Source organism: Schistocerca nitens, chromosome 4, assembly GCF_023898315.1.
Source record: "Schistocerca nitens isolate TAMUIC-IGC-003100 chromosome 4, iqSchNite1.1, whole genome shotgun sequence".
Classification (NCBI taxonomy): domain Eukaryota; kingdom Metazoa; phylum Arthropoda; class Insecta; order Orthoptera; family Acrididae; genus Schistocerca; species Schistocerca nitens.
In genome coordinates, this window is record NC_064617.1 from 107,049,790 (window position 1) to 107,070,933 (window position 21,144).

Below are 21,144 nucleotides of genomic sequence, written 5' to 3' on the forward strand. Positions count from 1 at the left end.
ACTTGCTGTTCCAACAGGACAATGCACGTCCGCATGTATCCCGTGCCACCCAACGTGCTCTAGAAGGTGTAAGTCAACTACCCTGGCCAGCACGATCTCCGGATCTGTCCCCCATTGAACATGTTTGGGACCGGATGAAGCATCGTCTCACGCGGTCTGCACGTCCAGCACGAACGCTGGTCCAACTGAGGCGCCAGGTGGAAATGGCATGGCAAGCCGTTCCACAGGACTACATCCAGCATCTCTACGATCGTCTCCATGGGAGAATAGCAGCCTGCATTGCTGCGAAAGGTGGATATACACTGTACTAGTGCCGACATTGTGCATGCTCTGTTGCCTGTGTCTATGTGCCTGTGGTTCTGTCAGTGTGATCATGTGATGTATCTGACCCCAGGAATGTGTCAATAAAGTTTCCCCTTCCTGGGACAATGAATTCACGGTGTTCTTATTTCAATTTCCAGGAGTGTATATATATATATTTTTAAAACGTCATGTGATCAATAATATGGAAATTTTTATTGTCATTGGTTGCTAATGTGTTATATTTGTGCAGACGTACTGCTTATAGTATAAATGACTAATAGTTGTTGAGTTCTTTATCTGTGCAGTCATCTGTAGGATCTCGAAATGCACTGGTCATTTGCTTCAGATGTCTGATTTTTCTGACCACACTTTTGTTGTTTGCCGTTAGAAAAACGCTGTATTATGTAAATATTGGATGTATATGGCTTAAGAAATGGTGTATACTACTATATTATACAGCAGAATAAAATTGGCAATTAAAAACAAATACACCTCGACCCACAATCGAAACCTCGACCTCCTGCATGCTAAATGAAAATGCTATCCACTCTACCAACTGCACAGCATTACTTGCATCTGCTATTAGAGGTATTTACCGTACATGTGACTACAATGTTTCCAATCTTTAACTATCATTTACTACTGGAGATATGTGTAGGGCGAAATTTTGTGACAGACATTTTCGTATTGCTGGTATGTGAGGAATCGCACTACAAAGCTCGAATGCGCGAATTTTTCTTCATCGTGTTTGTGTGTGTTCATCTCTATTCTGCAGAACAACCTATCCAACCAAGAGTGGAATATTTCAAGAGAATTTTGATTTTTAATAACACATGAAACTGCTTCTCCTTGTTCCATAGTAGCGCACGGGAAATATGTTTCAGTTTAAAGCAAACTGACCACAAATTATGCAGGTGTGATCTATCAGACATGTATAAAAAGGAAAAAAAGCTTAACTTCTACCAGTCTTTTTTGAGATTCACCACCGTAAGGAAAAAGGCCATTTTTCGAGCAGTTGGGTTTCTTCCATTTTATGTGTACGAATACCAAGAAATTACTGCTGCTGATGACCAAATACTTTTCTCAACAATCGTACTCATTTTCGAAACATAATAATACATTTAAAACATTTATTCAAAATGCAACCAAAACAGCACAGTATGGCTCAGCACGTAAAAGTATTGTTGTAGTTTATGCGGATTACCGCAGCTAAATGATAGGTAACGACTATTTAAGGGACAAAATAAACTAATGCCTTATTCGCAGAACACATATTAATACATTTGACTACCAAATTGTATTACGTTGCCCCATCAAAAAACACGAAACATGTATATTCCACAGAGTTTAATGCACTCTGCACATCGTATCTTGTGTGTCACTATGCACGCTGGAAAATGTTTGTTCACATATCCCCAACAAGTATTCATATAATGCCAACTTTTTCTTCTTTCACATATTTGTCTTTGTACCTGTAGCAACTAAGGTAATTCTTCATTGCTGTTACGAATAAACAAATGGTGGTGACATTCGGTTGGTCCCCACCGCACGACTTGTCTATGTAGATATGATCTGCGTCCACAGATTTGCACAAACCTCAAGACCAACTTCCAGGGGTGCTCACATCTCATAGCGGCACATAACGCATATCTACTTCCCACACGCTATGATCTGTCTGCACACTGCGCACATATCATGTGCACGGATCGCTGAATAATTAACTAAGGTGTCTCAGCCCTTCTCTGGTGATGTGCGACTCTACTTCAACACATTATCTTCTTTGATTAAAAATGGAAAACTAAAGATCATCAATTCCGTACGGGAAGACAAACCACTCGTGTGATACATAGCTAATGATTACACGTAATAGTTGTGTATTTAGTTTTGGTGTCATTTTTCAATCACCGACAGACAAATTTTCGCGTATATTATAATATTCCGGTTTCCCATAAGAGTCAAATCAAGCCTTTTTAGAAATCAGTACTGTAAAACAGATACTAATAGCGCTTTCGTGACGTCACGTGGTTTTGGCTCCCTTCCTCTCCTGTGTAGGTCAACGTGTGGTTGGGTTGTGGTGAATGACGGGTTTTTGCTTTAAATTGCACGTTTTTACGAATACAGTTTGTTAATTCCTATGTAAAAAGAAGATTACTAATCTTCGAAAATGGCACGATACGTGCAAAGACCTGAGAATGCTCTTAAACGAGCTAATGGTAAGTGAATTTTTCGCAATATGGATGGCATGCCTTCTTTAAGTTCTTCGGCGGATTATGTTTAGAATGAACAATATTTCAAGACTTTGTTTTATTCCTTGCTTAAATATTCGTTCAATTCTATAATGTTGCGGATGGAAGTATAAGAAGAAGTGAACAGCTGTCGTCAACAAGTATGTGACAGTGCATGCTGCCGTTCCTATTAAAACGCTCGTTTCCGAACTACATAAATCTGCGTTATTGATATTTTTCTTTTGTATTCGTGACTATATATATCTCCACTCGAATCGCCTTTTTTCACTCAGAGCGTTATATTTCTATCTCTCTTTGTGAGCATTTTTCCGGCAGATGGTTGAGCTATATCAAATTTCGAAAAAAAGGAATAATATTATGGATAGACAGCCTAATTTACTGGGATCAACCCGATGTAGACGTAACTGACATACTTTGTGACACGAATACAAGTTGTTTTCTTTATGATGCTACTGTGTGAATGAGATAGGTATTGCACCGTCCTAAAATCTCAGCGTATAGAAAATAATTCAGCTATTTGCGCTTTGCATCACTGCCTTCCGGTGCCTCATCATGTAACACAGATCCGTAAATAGTAGCAAATTCCTTTGAATCTTGTCGATATGGTTAAAGGTATTGTGGAAGTATTTCTTTAAAAAAAAATATGGATGTTTGTTTGGTAGGCCATTTGTTCATGCCCAGATTTCTCAGAAACATAAAAACTTTGGTCTCTAGCTAAAGGCAGTGAACGTTCACATATGACCTTTGTTGTTAGTACATGTTTTTGTTTTAAATTATAATTCAAATGTATTGCATATCAGGTACAGTAATGTGCATTTCTACTAGCAGTTTTAAAAAGTTTTAATTCCTGCCATTGCCTGTGTAATTAAGGAAGATTAGTGTTTAACATGCCACTGACATCGAAGTCATTAGAGACGGCAGTGCAGTTAAAGAACAGAAATTTATAGCAAGACAGAGATACTGAGAATTTTCATTCCATGGTATTGTTTCTCTTTCTATATTCTTAAAAATAAGATTGAATACGTGGATGCCTTCTGGAAATTGGTCAAGTTTTATTTTCCTCTTATTTACTGCTTCATTTTAGTTTCAGCTTTACTTTTTTCGTTGTCTAGTTACTCTCCCTGGCTCATTTGAAAATAGTTAGCCTACTAGAAACAGTACTGGAATTGAACAATATTTATTGCTACTGTGTGCAAAAAGTATTAAGTGCCCAGTTAGCTATATCGTAATTAATACGAAAGGTAGGATATATATTGAGAATGGAATACTAAATGAAACAAATATTTATCCAGGTCACGAAAGAAGATGAAATATTTGAAAAGTAGAAAAGAATCTTTAAATTTCACACATGTTAATGTAGGCTATATTTGCTTTGAAAGTGATCCCTTACTAAAGGGTCACTTTTGCTGATAACATGCAAGATATGCATTAAACCTCATGTTAGGAGCAGTACATTTTTCTGATGTTGAAGTAAGAAAAGTACTGACCTTTTGTTGTTGTTGAGCACCATATTTGATGAAATTTTTGTGTGTTTGCTCTACCTGTATAACTGCATATCTGATGGCTTCCAGAGGAGCAACAGAAATTTGATTTTCAGTATTTCGTATCATTATTGATTGAATTTAGATTGCGGTTTAAAAAAGAATGAGAGCACTTGATGACTTGCCAATTTTTATGAATCTTATTTCTTTTTGCTCTTTCCCACAAAATGTTGAACAGGGAGAAAGTTTCATTTATTGTATTTTCACTGTTCATCCCAAAAAAAAAAAAAAAAAAACTTCCACATCAAGCATGACATTGTAATTTAATACTTTTTCACAACTTACTCTTTTTGCAACACATTTTGCAGACAATATCCACATATTCTCTTGAATGTAGCTGCAAAATTGTATCATTGTACAACACACAGTTCAGGAAATATATCACAAACATTGAGATGAGTGAAAAACTAACATCTGTGTAAAATAGTGCAAATTACCCAGACTATACTCATCCAGTGTTTGATAGAGCGCTTAGCGACTTCTAACAAAGTTTAAACACAATTTCAAAGCTTTTTTTTTTTTTTTTTTTTTTTTTTTCTCATTTGTATGCTTAACTTAAGATATTCAACACATTAATTTGTTTATGAAGTAATCAGAAATTGGTGGTCTTTTGTACATGGGAATTAGATTCCTTAAAGAATATGTGATTTACTGTTAATAGAAATCAGTATGTGTATATCATTAGTGTGCACTGGACTTCACGTGTTTTATTTTTGGTGCTAAATCTTCAAAGGTTACAAATGTGGGGATTACGGAAGTATCAGATTCCACCAGTCTGCTTTGACCCATGACGTCATCAATATGGCGGGAATGACTATTCTAAGCGTCTCCAATATGGCGCCTATGATGTAACTACATACACACGGCAACAAACACGAAAATACATAAATAAGACAATAACATATCCCTTCAAAAATACAATCAAACTAAAGTGCAGGTGCAGGAAATTGGGGGGTCTTAGGGAGGGGTCAAGCTAAATATAACAGTAAAAAGACACACCACAATCCCAAAACACAAAATGACAAACAAAAAATTACAAAATCTACAGGAATCGGACACTTCCCTTGATCTATATAGATCAACAGCTGCTGACAATACCGAAACACCAACATCTACAGCAAATACTACAAAAATTGGAATCAGACATTTCCCTTGACCACAGCTGCTGATACTCAGTCACCAATACCTACATAGAAAACTACGAAAATTGGAATCGGTCATTTCCCTTGACCTGTATGGGTCAACCATAACTATTGATACGAAAAAACACCACCTACAACTACAAAAAACAAAACCAAAACACCTCAAAAATTAGAGAGTGAGGGGGCGGGGCATCACAGGAAGACAACATCTACAAATACAACCAACTCAAACTACGCGTCGTAATGACATCACACGCCTCAACACCCTTACGTCATGGGTCAAAGCATACGGGTGGAATCGTACGGTTCCGTTGACCCCCAAATGTGCCAGCAATACAAGCTGTTAGCTTTGACTAGTGGTGTCATAAACGTAGGAGCTGTCATAGTGGTTCTCTTGAATCACTACTTTAACTTTTCACTAACTGCATTTGATATCTTACATGTTGATGTTCCCACCCCACAATAAATATATTGGCTTCAGGCCTAACCTAGACCTGACCAACACTACAGGTTAGTAACCACTGTGACTTAATTCCAAATATGTGCTGCCAAAATTAATGTGCCATTCAAAGCCAGAGAGTCAACATCACAACTTCTATTGACCAGTTTCATGTGTGAAAATAGTGGAGCCACTTTCTAGTACGTGAAAGTTAACCCAACTGCTGGAAAGACAAGGCAGCAATTGTCTGTAGGCAAAGAAAAGAGTGAGCAGTTGTAGTTTTTGAAGGGGGTGGGGGAGGAGGAGGAGGGCAGTTTTCCTGGAAGTATGCCCAGCAGGATCACTAAGAATCAATTTCCCACCTAGCAGTGCAGTGCTGAATGGGGAAATTTACATTGATTCGGATTACATTTATTTCTTAACATTAGTTATGTTAATAATTCTTGTGTTGGGTGTGGTATTAACACATTTGGTGAAAACTACTCTCTCCCTAAGTGTCTCTGCGCACTGTATAGTTGAGGTTCCCTCCATATTGATAATGCATAAAACTTCGTATTATTAAAAAAGTATTGTAAAATTCTCCTTTTTTTACAGAATTTATTGAAGTCGGAAAGCCAGCAAGGGCGTTAGATACTTTATATGAAGTTTTTCGCAATAAAAAATGGGCGTACAATTGGAGCGAGAGTGTCCTGGAACCAATCATGTTCAAATATTTGGACCTGTGTGTCGAGCTGAAGAAATCACACATTGCAAAGGAAGGGTTATTCCAGTACCGAAATATGTTCCAATCGGTAAGTGTTGTGTTCTCTAATAGCTTTTATATACTTATGTGTATGGTAATGAAATACAACTCGGAATTTACTGTACTTCAGTCCCATTCTGCCATTGGAATGAAAATTATATAATGTGTTTAATTACGAAAACATATACATACACGAAGATCAGTTGTTACTCATTGTGAAAGTTCTCGTTACTTTCATGAATACTGCTGTAAAAAATTGAATGCAAAGAGAGCTAATACAGAAAAGGTAAAATATAATTGTGATGGAAGGGAAGGGCTGGTATTTAACATTTCTCGTAATATTGTTAAAAAAATGTTTCCTGCTTTTGGAATAAATGGAGAGTCAGGCCCTGTTTCTAAATTTAGATTGTTATGTGTAGTTTTATAATTATTTTAAGTGGGCCATCACAAATCCCACTGTACTCAAGGAGGAATTAATGGTTCTAGAAATTTATTCCTCCTCGCATCCAGCGGGACATATGTGCCTCACTTCAAATAATTTTTTTTACTGGGGATTAGGATCTGTAAAAAGAAGAAAGTACCCTTATTATGTGAAACAAATTTATTTATTCGCAGCTTAACATTCGTATGAATTTTTTTCAAAACATAGCTGAATACATAGTTGTTTATAGCAGCTGCATATGAAATTAATCCATATCTCTTGCTTCCGTGTTCTGCATTGCTTTCTGTGCTCCTCGCTGAAAATTGTTTTCTGAGTGTGTCTCAATGCACATCATCATCCAAACAGAAGGGTGTGTATCAGCAGTAAAATGACAAGATAATAAGCCACTTACGTTCGGTCAGCTGCTCACCACCAAAAGATATGAGATTAATCACGAGAAAAAATACTGGTGGTACATAATCAGGTAGATCCTACCCAACATCCATAGCAGAGTACACATCTAGAGACTGGTCCGATCAATAGAGAGAAAGATATGCTATTAACAGTTGGTCACTCAGATGGTGGTATCATCTTTATTTTCTTGTGGACAGCAGTGCTGAACTGTTTCATTGTGTGGAACTGTAATAGTGGAGGAAGATGTAACCAGCTTTCTTTTCACCTTAATGTTGTAAGGCAGCTTTTCACTTGGAGAAATAGAGAAGGACAAGTCGAGAACTCTTCAGAAAAAGCAAACCACGAATTTTCTCATTTCATATCAAATAAAGAAAAAAAATAAGATTACAGAACTGAATGAAATAAATAAATGTAACAATGTAGACAAAAGTATGAACAAATGACGCACAGAAATTCTCTACACACATTGGTTATAAGGCAAAATCTCTAACGAATTTAAAAGCCTTTTTTCTATGGATATCTGCACATTTGTAGCAAACAATGTAAAAAAGACCACAGGTACCTTTACTGAGTGTATCTATTGCAGACAGGAAAGAAATACATAAAACTGCCAAAACATAAGACAGTTAATGCGCAACTGATATGATTAAAAGATATCTTGTGTATTAGGTGCCAAACAGTGAGCCTGTTGGTTCCAAACTGTTGATACCTTCAACACTAGATTGCACCACATTACAGATATGTCACTCATATCCCTGTGAACCCAGGGAAAGAAATTTGTATGTGGGACACGCATAGCCCACTGGTCAAGAAAGGGTTAATTTGGTCAAATCCAATAATTACAGCAAAATAAAAACATAATCTAGGCTGTTTTGTTCATAGAATATGACAAGCGTGTTCCTTGGTCAGTCTACAGTTACCATATTTACTCGAATCTAAGCCGCACCAGAAAAATGAGACTCGAAATCAAGGGAAAAAAAATTTCACGAATCTAAGCCGCACCTGAAATTTGAGACTCGAAATTCAAGGGGAGAGAAAAGTTTTAGGCCGCACCTCCAAATCAAAACAAAGTTGGTCCATTGTAATATGAGACACAATTTAGGTCGAATGAATGACAATACAGCTACAGTAGTTTGGTTCGAGACGTAAGCTTAGCAGTTAAGCTTTACCAGGTAGCCATTGCTATGTGTCAGGCGCTCCGTCCGCATTTATACGGGTACCCTTTCTTTTTCACGTGCTTCATCTGGTTCGAATTGATTGCTTATTTTTCTTTGATCTGATAAGCGCCGTTCTGTTATAGGTGTTTACGTCACTCTAAGCTGAAGATGCATTACTGTACTGTGTCATGCATTGTTTGTCGCATTCTGATAATGAGTGTTTACGGCCTGTCGCCGCTCGTGGCATGGCTTGCTTTTGTGCCTGCTACCGCCGCTTAGAATTAAAAAAAGAAACAAAAAAAGAGAGAGGAATCGTCTCATTAGCGAAACAATGGCAAGAGACTGCTATTTGTTGTTACTTACACTGCTGCTTTCTTTGAAAATGATCAACAAGAACCAAATAATAGACTGCGTATGATACATGTTCTGAACGAGAGTTTAGCGAAAATTTTTCTCCGTTTGAAAATATTTGCAGACGCCTCTTTAGTACATTACATTCTGCACAGAAATTAGTCATCTTAGATTTAAAAATCTAGTCAATTGCCGTGCTTCATTTCTGACTGTATCACTATTATGCATGATATGTATATTCTTCCACGTTTGCTGTTGTCTCACTCTGGTTTCGTCGTTTATTAGGCAGACAGAATTTAAACGAGATAGCAGCAAACGTGAAAGAATACGTGGCAAAATGTTTATATTCATATTATTCTTATGGTGAAGAGAATACTGCATGTGATTCACAATTCATAAAAGTTCCTATTAGCAACCATCTCTTCTCGCAGGTAGGAAAAAATTCAGAACGTAGAGTTGGCCATATTGACAAACATCCCTAACAGTCTTGCCAGTCGGATTTTCATAGTACATTGAAACGCTGCAATATTAGGAGATGAACAATACAGAATTTGTATTTACTTCGATGGATAAGGTATGAAAATGCAGTGGTCGAAACTTGGGGCGAGGAAAAAAAAGCTTGTCTTCCACCCCCTTTTTTTTTTTTTTACTGACGCAGAGGTTTTGGCGCCAGTATTTATCTTTGTGCCTGCAGAGCATGCCTGTGTAGCGCTACATATATTCAATGGCAGAAGTTAGTTTTGGCGGCACCTACCAACATTTTCCAGAACTGCCGCTTACTTTGCACTCCATTCTAAGCCGCAGGTGGTTTTTTGGATTACAAAAACCGGAAAAAAAGTGCGGCTTAGATTTGAATAAATATGGTACTGTAATAGGTGTGAAAGTCAGATGAATAAGTGGGTAGGAATGATATAAACCATTGTGTGGAGTAGTTAAAGTAGATAACAAACAAACTATATTGAAAGAGAGGAGCTGTCAAATTTTATGGCCCAAGATAGGAAAAATGAAAATATAGCCATGCTTTCTCTGTGCAGAGCTATAAATTGTGACATTTTAATGTGCTTTAGGATCCAATTCTACATTACAAAACTGTCATTTGTAAAAGTCTGCTGGGATTTGTTATAGTTCTGTTGAGTCTTGTACGTTAAACTATTCTTGCAGATTCCGTAGTTAAGGAAACATCTTGTGTGTAAAAAGACCCTTATTTACTGAAGAATGTACCCAGTTTGAGACCTACTTCCCAATTTGGGTTACCACTATAGTAGTCAGCAGTGTAGTTTACTGTTATGGCGCCCATAATCTATATTCTCAGTTGAAACCCACCCAGTCTCATGAAGCCAAGAGAGAGTTGTGTGAGTAAATGAGCAATTCAACAGACTGTTTCTCTTTAGTGTCGTCTCAGGTAGTTTGCATTATTTTATCCATTGGTCCATTGGTAAATAACATGATTTTGACTTAAAAGGTTAATTCTATTTCATTTGAAATTCCACGTCATTTGTATGGCTTTCAACACTAAAAAAATGGGATGTCAAACTTCATCAGTGTCTGTAGTACTTTATCAGTCTGTGCAACTTCCATTGTCTCACAGCAGTGCTTAGCAATCATTCATGGGATTCACAGGAACATGATCCACAAATACAGGGTGGGGCAGGGAAGTACGCTTGCTTTCGAAATGATGTTGTGAAGGGAGGGAAGGTATTGGCAGGGTTGGGATGGTCTCTAATGATGCAATAGCAGTGGAAATTTTTCCTTAGTGCCATTGCAGTTGCAAACATGGCTTGAATGAACCATATGCTTTTGCTGTCAAAATGTCCTTTTCCCCAAAACCAGTCTATTGTCTCAGTACAGCATGCGGTGCATACTCATCATGTCTGTTGTTTGTGGTGTAATGGCTAGCGTTGTTGCCTCTAGATCACAGGTTTGACTCATGGCAGGGTTGGGGATTTTCTCCGCCTTGGTCTGGGAGTTTGTGTTGTCCTCATCATTCGTGAAAGTAGAGAGATTGGACTGTGGAAAGATTGGGAATTTGTACGGGCACTGATAACTGCGCAGTTGAGCGCCTCACAGACCGAATATCATCATAATACTTGTCATCAAATCCCCCCCTTGAAATGCTTTAAGGAGGTTGGTTTAGCAATCTCCAAAGCATTCTGCTTTCAAGCAAGCATCCACCCTAACACTTTCTAATTGTACTGTGCATCAGATTTTCCACGAAGACCTTCAACACGTACAAGAGGGTCATTGTTCAGGAACTATCAAATGATACTGACAAAATTAATTACAGGTTTGTCAAATGTTGATTCCAAACTTTGCACATGATTTTTTTGGTGATGAATTGCACTTCCACATTTTCGGCTGTATTAACAAGCAGAATATGCATAATTGGTGAGAACCCTAGGGCAATTCACAAGGGCACTCTACACGGTGAGAAAATGAGGTTGGTGTGCAATCAATAATGAAAGCATCATTGGGTCTTACTTTTTGATGAGAATGACCATGCTGTTACCATCCATTCTGAGTGTTATGTCAATGTAATCCAACAATTTGTTTGAACCACCATTTCAGCAGATGGATTTAGGACTAATGTGGTTTCAGCAGGATGGTGCCATGGCACACACTGTTAGAAATTCTATTACTGTGTTGAGGAAAATCTGCCCTCGTTGCTTTATTTCCCCATATGGTGACATTCCATTCCATGGTCTGCACCGCTCACCATGTTTAACTTCATGTGACTATTTTTTATGGGGTTACCCCAAGAGAGATGTATAAACATCAACCCAGGTCCCCATGGATCTCGAAGCATGCAATATGCCTTGAAGTAGGCCTCATTCCGAAATCAATGTTTTAAAAGTTACTTGGAACTTCAGAAACTGGCTGCAGCAGTGCATTAACAAGGAGGTACATAATTTGCAAGACCTGTTGTTTGACACCTCACAAAATTCATTTATAGTTGTACCCTACTGATTTCAATGTATAATTTTGCTCCATCATGGCTTTTCATCAATAAATACACTGCCCCAACCTGTATATTGATGAAGTGTGTATTTTGCTTGATTTGGCTACAGATCCTAATCACATAAAGACTTCTTTTGCTGGTGTTCTACTCACTTCTTTTATATCTAGCATTACCTAGAGAGAACACCTTAAAAAGCCTTGAGTTGTGATAACTAGCTCTAAATTTTCTATACTTATCTTTAATAACAGTTGTGGGGTTAATAAATGTAAAGATAATAGCAGTAGCAATGGTTTTAGTAGTCGTGATGTATCTGCTGATCTTTAGCTTAAATAATTTTCTGCAGTATCTAGTCTACAAATACGTTATTAACTTAAGTTTTCTAGTTCTCCTCTTGCATGTCTTACACCAAGATAACTGTGAAAGTGTGCATAAAAGTATTCGTGCTTTGTTAATCCCTTTCACAGTTTGTAATTATTGGCATAATTACTGTGACTGATTGTAAGGAGCACAGCTATGATATTATGTTTTATAACTCTTGCTTGGGACTGTAGGAGTAATATTTATTTCTGTAATCTCTTGTGAGTTCCATGAAGTTGTAATGTACTCAGTCCTAGTTAGTCTTTCATTCCTTATTCACAATTTTGATGAAACTCTTTACTTTATAGCAACCCATAAGCCACCTCTGTACCCACAAAGTTGGGGCACTGCTAAAGTACTGGACTCTCATCTGAGAGGAACAGGGTTTCAATCCCCTTTCAGCCTTGTAGATGAAGGCTTTCTGTAGTTTCCCTTTGAATGCTGGGATGGGTCCTCCGAAAAAGACATTGCCGATTTTCTTTCCTACACTGTCCTCCTGCAGTCGGAGCTCGTGTTCTGGCTGTAATGACCTCATTGATGTGCTGTAAATTTATGCTTACTGTAATATTTTCTTTTCAGGTAAATGTTTCTTCACTAGAGAATGTGATTCGCGGATATTTGAGAACAGCTGAGGAGAGAACAGAATCAGCCCGTGAGCAGTCACAGCAAGCTGTGGTAGACATTGATGATCTTGATATGCTGGCTACACCGGAGAGCATACTCCTAAGGTAATACTACTTTGCGAATCTGTAGCCACAAAATGAATATTTTTTGTCATTAACTGCCTGTTCCATAGACCATTTTCATGCTAAGTATTAAGATGTAAATTTATCTGTAAAATAAGAGGGTTGATTACAGCTGAACTGTGGAAAAATGTCAATAGAAATGCCATAGAATCTCTCCAAAACATATTTGAAGAAATATGGAAAACAGAAAGAATTCCGGATGAATGGAAGATGGCCCTCATTCACCCAATTCATAAGAGGGGATCCAGAACAGACCCCAACAATTACAGAGGGATTTCGCTCCTTGACGTAACATACAAAATACTGTCTAAAGTCCTTTTGAACAGAGCAGAACCCCAGCTAGATTGTCAACTTGGAGAATACCAGGCAGGCTTCAGAAAGGGAAGATCCTGCCCAGAACAAATTCTAAACCTCAAAAATCTTATGGCCTATCAAAAATTGAGAGCAAAAGCGTATGTCATCACATTCATTGACTTTCAAAAGGCGTACGACTCCATAGACAGGGAATCTCTAATCTCCATATTAAAAGAATTGAACCTAGACAATAAAACTACAAATCTAATTAGAGAAACCATCACCAACACATACTCCAAAATTAAATTTATGGGAGAACTCTCAGACCTATTTGAGATAAAAACTGGAGTACGACAAGGTGATGGACTCTCTCCATTGTTATTTAACTGTGCCCTAGAAAAAATAGTAAGAGAATGGAACAAGAAAATCAATAGTGGAATCCGACTAGGAACAAAAAACAAAGGCATCAAGGTTAATTGCCTAGCATTTGCAGATGATATGGCCCTACTAGCTGAAACATGGGAAGAAGCCAAAGAACAGATCCTCGAATTACAGAAACAAGCAGAGAAAATAGGCCTTAAAATTTCTTTTGAAAAAACCAAAATAATCACAAATATAAAAAAGCCAATGAAATATCTTAAAGTAAGAGACCAAAAGATCGAAATTGTTAAAGAATTCAAATATCTTGGTGAATGGATTAGCTGGAACGCCCTTGAGAAAAAAGCAATAGAACTAAGAAGAAACAAAGTTGAACTAGCCTTTCAGCTTACTAAAAATACTTATAATAAAAAGTCCCTCTCATGGAATTCAAAAATAAAACATTACAACACTGTCATTAAACCAGAAGCACTATATGCAGCTGAGACATTATCTATCACTAACCATGGCCCAATTGAAAGGCTAGAGATCAAAGAAAGAAAAATATTGAGAAAAATTTTAGGCCCCAAATTTCATAACGACAAACTAATTCATACCAAAAATGAAACACTCTACAAAACCACAGAAAAACTTTCGGATACAATGAGGAAAAGAAGAATTGAGTTTTATGGGCACATTCTCAGAATGAACCCAAATAGACTTACAAAAAGAATGTTCGACTACTTCAGGAATAAAAAATCCAAACCAAATTGGTTTATCCAAACAGAGAAAGACTTAAGAGAACTACACATCACAGAAAAAATGCTCACAGACAGGACCACAAAAATGATAAGCAAAGACAGAAAAGAGGGATTCCAGCTCCAAAATAGGAAGAAAAGAACGATTGTCATCTCTGATGAGGAAAGAAAAGCAAGATCAGAAAGAATGAAGCAGTACTGGGCGAAAAGAAAGGCACAGAACACACAGAAGTGATTGATTCAACGTACCCCAAAGTTGGGTGAAACGAAGAAGAAGAAGAAGAGGGTTGATTCAAAAGTAGGGTAGGGTTCCCAAAGCGGTAGATCCTCTGGGAGAGGTGTTTAGCAAAACCCAGCAACAGTGCCGTGCACAGCAACTGGCCCCACTCTCAATCCCTACATTTCTTGCTTCTCTCCACTATTCACTATTCGCCTAGCAATCGTCTACAGCAGAAATTTTTATTGTCACTACTGCCAGGTGTGGAAGCTGTGCAGTTACCAGGTTTTTAAACATAGTCAATTGTGCGAAGTTTATGCCAAAAAGTGTGTGGACATTCAGCGTGTCTGCAGATGGTGTTGGGTGTGCATTACTGGCCACTAGGACTTCCACAATTATGATTGGTGTGGAAGACCTTTCATTTCAGACGAGACTGCTGAAAAGGTCGAGAGAAAAATGCTCGAAAATTGAAGGGTAACGATCTATCTAGCTCAGTTGAGAGAATTTTGTCTGAAAAGTTAGCATATCACAAGGTTTGCATGTGAAGCATCCAACAAATGCTTGCAGAAGACCTCAAGCAGCAGTGTGTTGACTGTGTCAGACAGTTTCTCAAATAATTTGGAGACGAAGACAGAATTGTTGGAAACGGTCGTTATGGGCACCAAAATGTAGCTGTTTCATTTCACACCCGAAACTTAACAACAGTGTGGTTCCACCCATAATCACATAAGCTGAAAAATTTTAAACAAAAGCAGTCTGCTGGCAGAGTGATAGCTGTTGTGTTTTGGGACTGTAAGAGATATTGCTGAATGACTTCATCTCCTGGAATGATGATAAGCTGAGACAGGTTTGTGATGCACTAAGAGAACTCTGGCGTGTGATTCAGAGCCACTATAGAGGAAAACTGAGCAAAGCATTGATGCTGCCTCATAACAACACTCAAACCTTCATCTGTAATCAAACTCAGGACCTCCTGATAAGTTTTGGCTGGACCGTCATTCTCCCCCACCCCTGCTCATACAGTCTGGACCCAGCCCCTAGTGATTACCACTTAATCCTGAAAGTCAAGAAACATTTGGGTGGGCTAAACTTCTGAACTGATGAAGAAGTCAAATGGGTTGCTGGAGAGTTTTGCAACATGTTGATAAAACAGTTGGAGCACTGTCTCCAAAAATGCCTGAATAGAAGCGGCTATTATATAGAGAAATATATTAATGTTTAAGCTTTAAATCAATATAAATGGCTGTGAAATAACCAGTGCTTTTTGTTTTTTAAAAAATAGGGAAACCGTACCTTTGAATTGACACTCATAGTTATGTGGCTATATAATTTATATGTCATTATGTGCCGTCATTTACAGTTACGTAATTAGGTACTAACGACTCTTCAACAAATTTGATAAACAAGTACAAGTTATTTACCTTTTGTATTTCAAGAGTGGGTAAGTGAAGAATAGATGTTATGCTCTTAAGTGGTTTTGTGGAGAAATATTGGTGCCAGTCCCTGTGATTGCAAGAATATGCACCAATAGCTGGTTGTAAGTAACCAGTGAGAGAGAGCTGAATGTAAAGGAGTATCTGGTAGCAGCAATATGAAGCAGTTCTATTGAATTCTGATGATAAAGTACACCTTGAATGTGTAATGTATTTGCAAAACAGTAGTCAGTAATGTGCAGCAGCTACTGCATTAGTGTGAAAAACAATTGTGGTGGCATCAGTTTAATGTAAACTTTTTTGTCTGATTCTAACCAAAACCTTGGTCTATGTGGTGACTTCAGTCTGTGGTAGCAATAACTGTTGTGACAAAGAAACAAAGTGTAACAGATGATGATGGAAAGAGAAATAGTAAAGAGAAGGCCAAGAGACAGATGGCTAAAGGAGTGGAAGAAACATTTGGGAAAGACCCTGCCAATGATGCAAAACTTTGCATAATGAAATGATGATAACGATGACGCAACTTCATTTATTGGTATTGTAAACAGTGGAAGCAGCAAACGTGGTAAGGTAACTGTCAAACATTCCGTCGCAATGGTTTGTGCTGTTGAATGAGCTTCTAATTGCAGACCAAATGCCATTATGATGTAAACATCTATGTAGATTTTAAATGTAACTGTTTTTTAGCCACACCCATGCATGTAAAACCAGGTAAGACCAGAAACACGCCGAAATTATTATTTTGCATGGAAAAATGTGTCTTTATAATGGTTAGAAGCATGACTTTCCCAGTGAGGTAAAACCAGAAAAAGTATTTTTTTTTATTATCTCCATGTCACTTTGTTGCCTCAGGCAAACTTCCTTTTTTCAAGTTGTGACTCTCCACTAAATGGCCATATCCACTGAATTTCATTTGTATATAAACATATATACTAAGTTGGCTCCAGTTAACATCATTAGGTTACCATATAAATCTCTTTTGTAGCAAAAACAATTCCTGCTCCTGTATACTGAAAGGTTATCAGCTTTGTAATGTTTACCATCCTTATTTTGCTGCCAGAAATTCACATCCCCTTCTGTGCAGAATTCTTTGAATAATATTCACTTTTAGTATCTTCATACTGCGCAGTTGGTAACATTTGTGCAAACATATTCGAATATGAATAATAATTTTGTTGCCATTTTGCTACTCTATTCTTGCACAGCACTCTCCTTCCCATGCTGTATTTATATCTGTATTTCTCAGGATCTCAGTCATTTTAGAACTATATAATCATTTTAATGACTTCATTTGTCAATGTTTTTGTCTCACTGTTTTGTTTCTTTTATATTCTTTTGTGTTCATATGTCTTTTTTTGAACTGTCAACTGTTACCTGTTTTGATATTCTGGCATTTGAGTATGTTATGTTAATTAATCACAGCCTTTAAATTAAAACTTATTTTCATTCAGTAGGACAGTTCTGGTAGAATGTAATTAATTTAGGAGTATAGGAGACCATTTGGTGAATATCACTAGCATTGAATTGTTGACAGGCACACACAAACAAGAAAGGAACTTGCTGGTTTTTGGGATAAATTGTTTGTTGAGGCTCACCCCCTCTTTCCCCTACACACACACACACACACACACACACACACACACACACAACCTCCTTGTTCCCCTGCATTGTGCCATCTGGGTACACAGTGACAAGCTTGCATTCCAGCAGGTAATCTATGCTGGGATGGATAGGAGGATAGAGAGGTAAGAGGCAGGAAGATTCGTTAGGTTGGGTTGGTAGTGGTGTGGAAGGAGGCAGTGGGTTTGCTGGGTAAGAATGCCAGGGGTATGGGGTGGCAGATGCACAGGCTAGGTGTGTGATGCCCGTGTACCGGAGCTGGGTGGGGTGGGGGTGGTTCACTATGGAGGTGCTGTGGATAAGTGGATTGGGGTGGAGTGGGGTGACAAGACAGAGGAAGGGGGAAACTGTTGGGTGGAAGGTTTGGGAGCAGTGGGTTAACAGAGACTGAGGCCGGGAGGATCATGGAAGAGAAGGATATGTTGCAAGTATAACTGTCATTAGTGTGGTTCAGAAAAGCTGGTGGTGGAGGGTTGGATCCGACTGGTATGAGTTATGAGATAGCTGGTGAAATTGAAAATGTTGTGCTCAGCTGTATGTTGCACCACTCTGTAGTCAACTTTGCCCTTGGTCACTTTTTGGTGATGGCATTAATTCTGATGGACAGCTGGTTCACTCTCATACTGACAAAAAGCTGTGCAGTGATTGCAGCAGAGTTGTCCTGATTCTTGATCTTGGTATATGGCCAAGTATAAGCCTACAACAAGACTAGAGTGGGAAATGCATCTTACCCGACACAACGTGCACTCCACCCTAGTCCATTGCTGAATGCACTCCTCTCTCTCTCTCTCTCTCTCTCTCTCTCTCTCTCTCTCTCTCTGTGTGTGTGTGTGTGTGTGTGTGTGGGGGGGGGGGGGGGGGGGAGCGGTTAGCTCTAGAAAGGATTTATTGCAAAAGCTAGCAAGTTTTCACTGTATTTTGTGTGTATCTGTTGATGACTCAATGCTTCTGCTATTCAGTTACTCCTCTTCGTTACTTCTATATTTACATTTTTGTCCTGATTCTTGATCTTTTGTTGACTTATATTTGCTCTTTCTGTAGTAACTACAGGGAAAGTATTATAATTTGCAACACTACTGTGTCTAATGATTACGGCATGTACCTACCAATCCTGAGTAATGTTGTCTGATTCTGAAGCAGTTATTTGTAACATAAAAGCCTTCTTGTTTTAAATCTGGTTAAAGATCAAATAGTTTTATAATTTATCTTCTGTGCCTTTCGTCAGGTATTGATTTCATCAGTTGTTAGCTAGATTCTTCATGCTCTGTGGCTAAAAAAAATTTTAATGTGTGATATTGTTGAATGTTATGGTTGTGAATTATTATTTTTTTGGCCACGTAGAGATGCAGTAGATGATGAAGATCATATTTTTTTCTCATCTCTCTCTTCTTCATTGATATTGCTACTGTGCTGTTGTAGTTTGTTGATAGTTAATATCGCCAAAGCTAAATGTAGTGTGACTCCTCTTACTTTTCTAATCATTAAAATGAATGTTTACAAGATATGTACATATCTCACATGGCTCTTGATTTCATTGACTAAAATGTTCTCGCTCTGCTTGCCACATCACATTTGAGTAGCAGCTTGAGCCTTTTCTGACTTACATAATCGTGGGAAGCAACTGGCCACATGCCTTTCAAATATTCCACATGTAGTAAATGGAAAAAAAATAATTTATTCCAGGGTGTTGGGTGTTGTCATGAGAAATTTCATTCACACACACACACACACACACACACACACACACACACACACACACACACACACACCTCCTCCCTCTCTCAGTTAAGGGAATACAAGAAAAATTGGAAGTTGCTCCAGGATCCTGATATCATGTTAAACTATAAGTGACCTAGTAGTCGTTCTACTTTTGTGAACCAATGTGAACCTTTTTCCTCTTGTAAAGCTACCACTGTTTCCACTATTTGTTGTAGTTTGTTAAAAGTCTTGGATTTCATATCATGTGTAAGTCTTGTTATGATGTGTGTTGCAATGAAAATTAACCTAAATCGCCTGGTAGGATGGAAGAGAGGCCTGATGTCCGTAATCCAGGGTGGATGCATAAATAAATGACTTTCTGGGCCACTTGGTTACTGAGAGGAATACAAGGGTACACCATTTCCAATAGCTTGGAACAAACCTTAAAACTGAAAACCATTCTACCTTACCTCAGTAGGTGAAATAAATTGTTTAGTTATAAGCTCTAGAGTATTGAATGTGTGTGAGAAGGCCACGAGTGGCACTTGTCCCCCATCCCTCGTTCCACATGCGGCTCAGTTTTATGTCGGCAAGCGTGCAGTGTCGCAGTGTACAAGCCGAGAAGCATATGGCTTACCATGTGGCTAAGGAAATGTGGCGACTATCTATGTAACATGTGCAAGGTGTATCAGTGAGCAAAGGATGTAACACATTGCACACAAGCACCACATGGCCATAAGTGCCAAACATCGGGCTGTATCATTAGGCAAGGTAGTATCGATTATCTTTGGCAACTTGTAGTGATGTATGTGCGCGCTCGCACACGTGCGCGCGCACACACACACACACACACACACACACACACACACACACACACACACACACACCTAGCAACTTTCCTTGTAAGTACTTGATTGCTCTCAACTTTTGTGTGTTATTTCCAACTTGTAATTGCTTCAATTTTTGTAATAGGCATATTGTGTGAAATGGTAAAAGTTTCATTATAAATTAATAAGTATTTTGGTTTGAGAATGATGTGAACTGGTAATAAAACTCAATGAAAATGTTGTGATTAAATGAAGAACTGTTTATTAGATTCAATTTCTTTCTTTTCCAGTGCTGTCAGTGGAGAAGATGCCCAAGATCGCAGTGACCGGACAATTCTGACTCCTTGGGTTAAGTTCTTGTGGGAATCGTACTGTCAGTGTTTGGAACTGCTTCGAACTAATGCCCATGTGGAGACATTGTACCACGATATTGCTCGCATGGTATTGTTGTTCAGTCACTATGTAAAATAGTTATATATAAGTTGTTTGTGGTCTGGTACCAGAGGGAGCTATTCCATAAGTATGGAAAAAAATATTTTTTCATGTGTCTGAATAACTCTTACAGTACGTTAACAGTTGTTGAAATCACTAGTTAGTAGTTTATCCCACCACCCATCTACAGCCATTTATACAAAGCCACTGATTTCTACTTGCTAAGACTCGCAGTGCCGGGTGGAGTTACACCACATCTAAAGATCAGTGGATTGTAAACATGATTGCTGCCAACAAGAGGTTTTCTGTTATTTATGTTAAGTTCTGTGGTGCTAAGGTGTACACAGTATGTTATGTTGATTTCATTATTTCAGAACCTTATAATATGAAACTAATATAATCTCATTTTTAAATATACGAAGGTGTCCTGTAAATTTCCATGACTGAATGGAATGTTTTTGTTGTGTCTTCAGGGTAGGTAAGCTTGATTATTCCAAGGGTCATAAAAAGAATTTCTGCAATGTATGGGGTACATGTTATTGCTGACAGCAATCTGAATTGGTCATTGCGCTCACTGTGATTGAAAATGGAGAAAACCAAATTTCATGTTGTTGTCAAACATATTCATTTGAAGGGTTGGACTGCCACACAGACCAAAACAGAATTGGAAGTAGTTCACGTGGACTGTGCACC

General features: G+C 38.1%; 1 protein-coding gene across 1 annotated transcript in view; it reads left to right on the forward strand.

The window, feature by feature from the left end:
- Positions 1-2,129: 2,129 nt before the first annotated feature.
- The window catches only part of LOC126251328 (eukaryotic translation initiation factor 3 subunit A), a 59,568-nt gene continuing 40,553 nt past the window's right edge, over positions 2,130-21,144 (forward strand). Inside the window, exons 1-4 of the mRNA XM_049951668.1 lie at positions 2,130-2,516; positions 6,266-6,462; positions 12,649-12,797; positions 20,310-20,460. Coding sequence (XP_049807625.1) covers positions 2,468-2,516; positions 6,266-6,462; positions 12,649-12,797; positions 20,310-20,460 — 546 coding nt within the window. The 5' untranslated portion in view covers positions 2,130-2,467. The remainder of the gene's footprint in view (positions 2,517-6,265; positions 6,463-12,648; positions 12,798-20,309; positions 20,461-21,144) is intronic.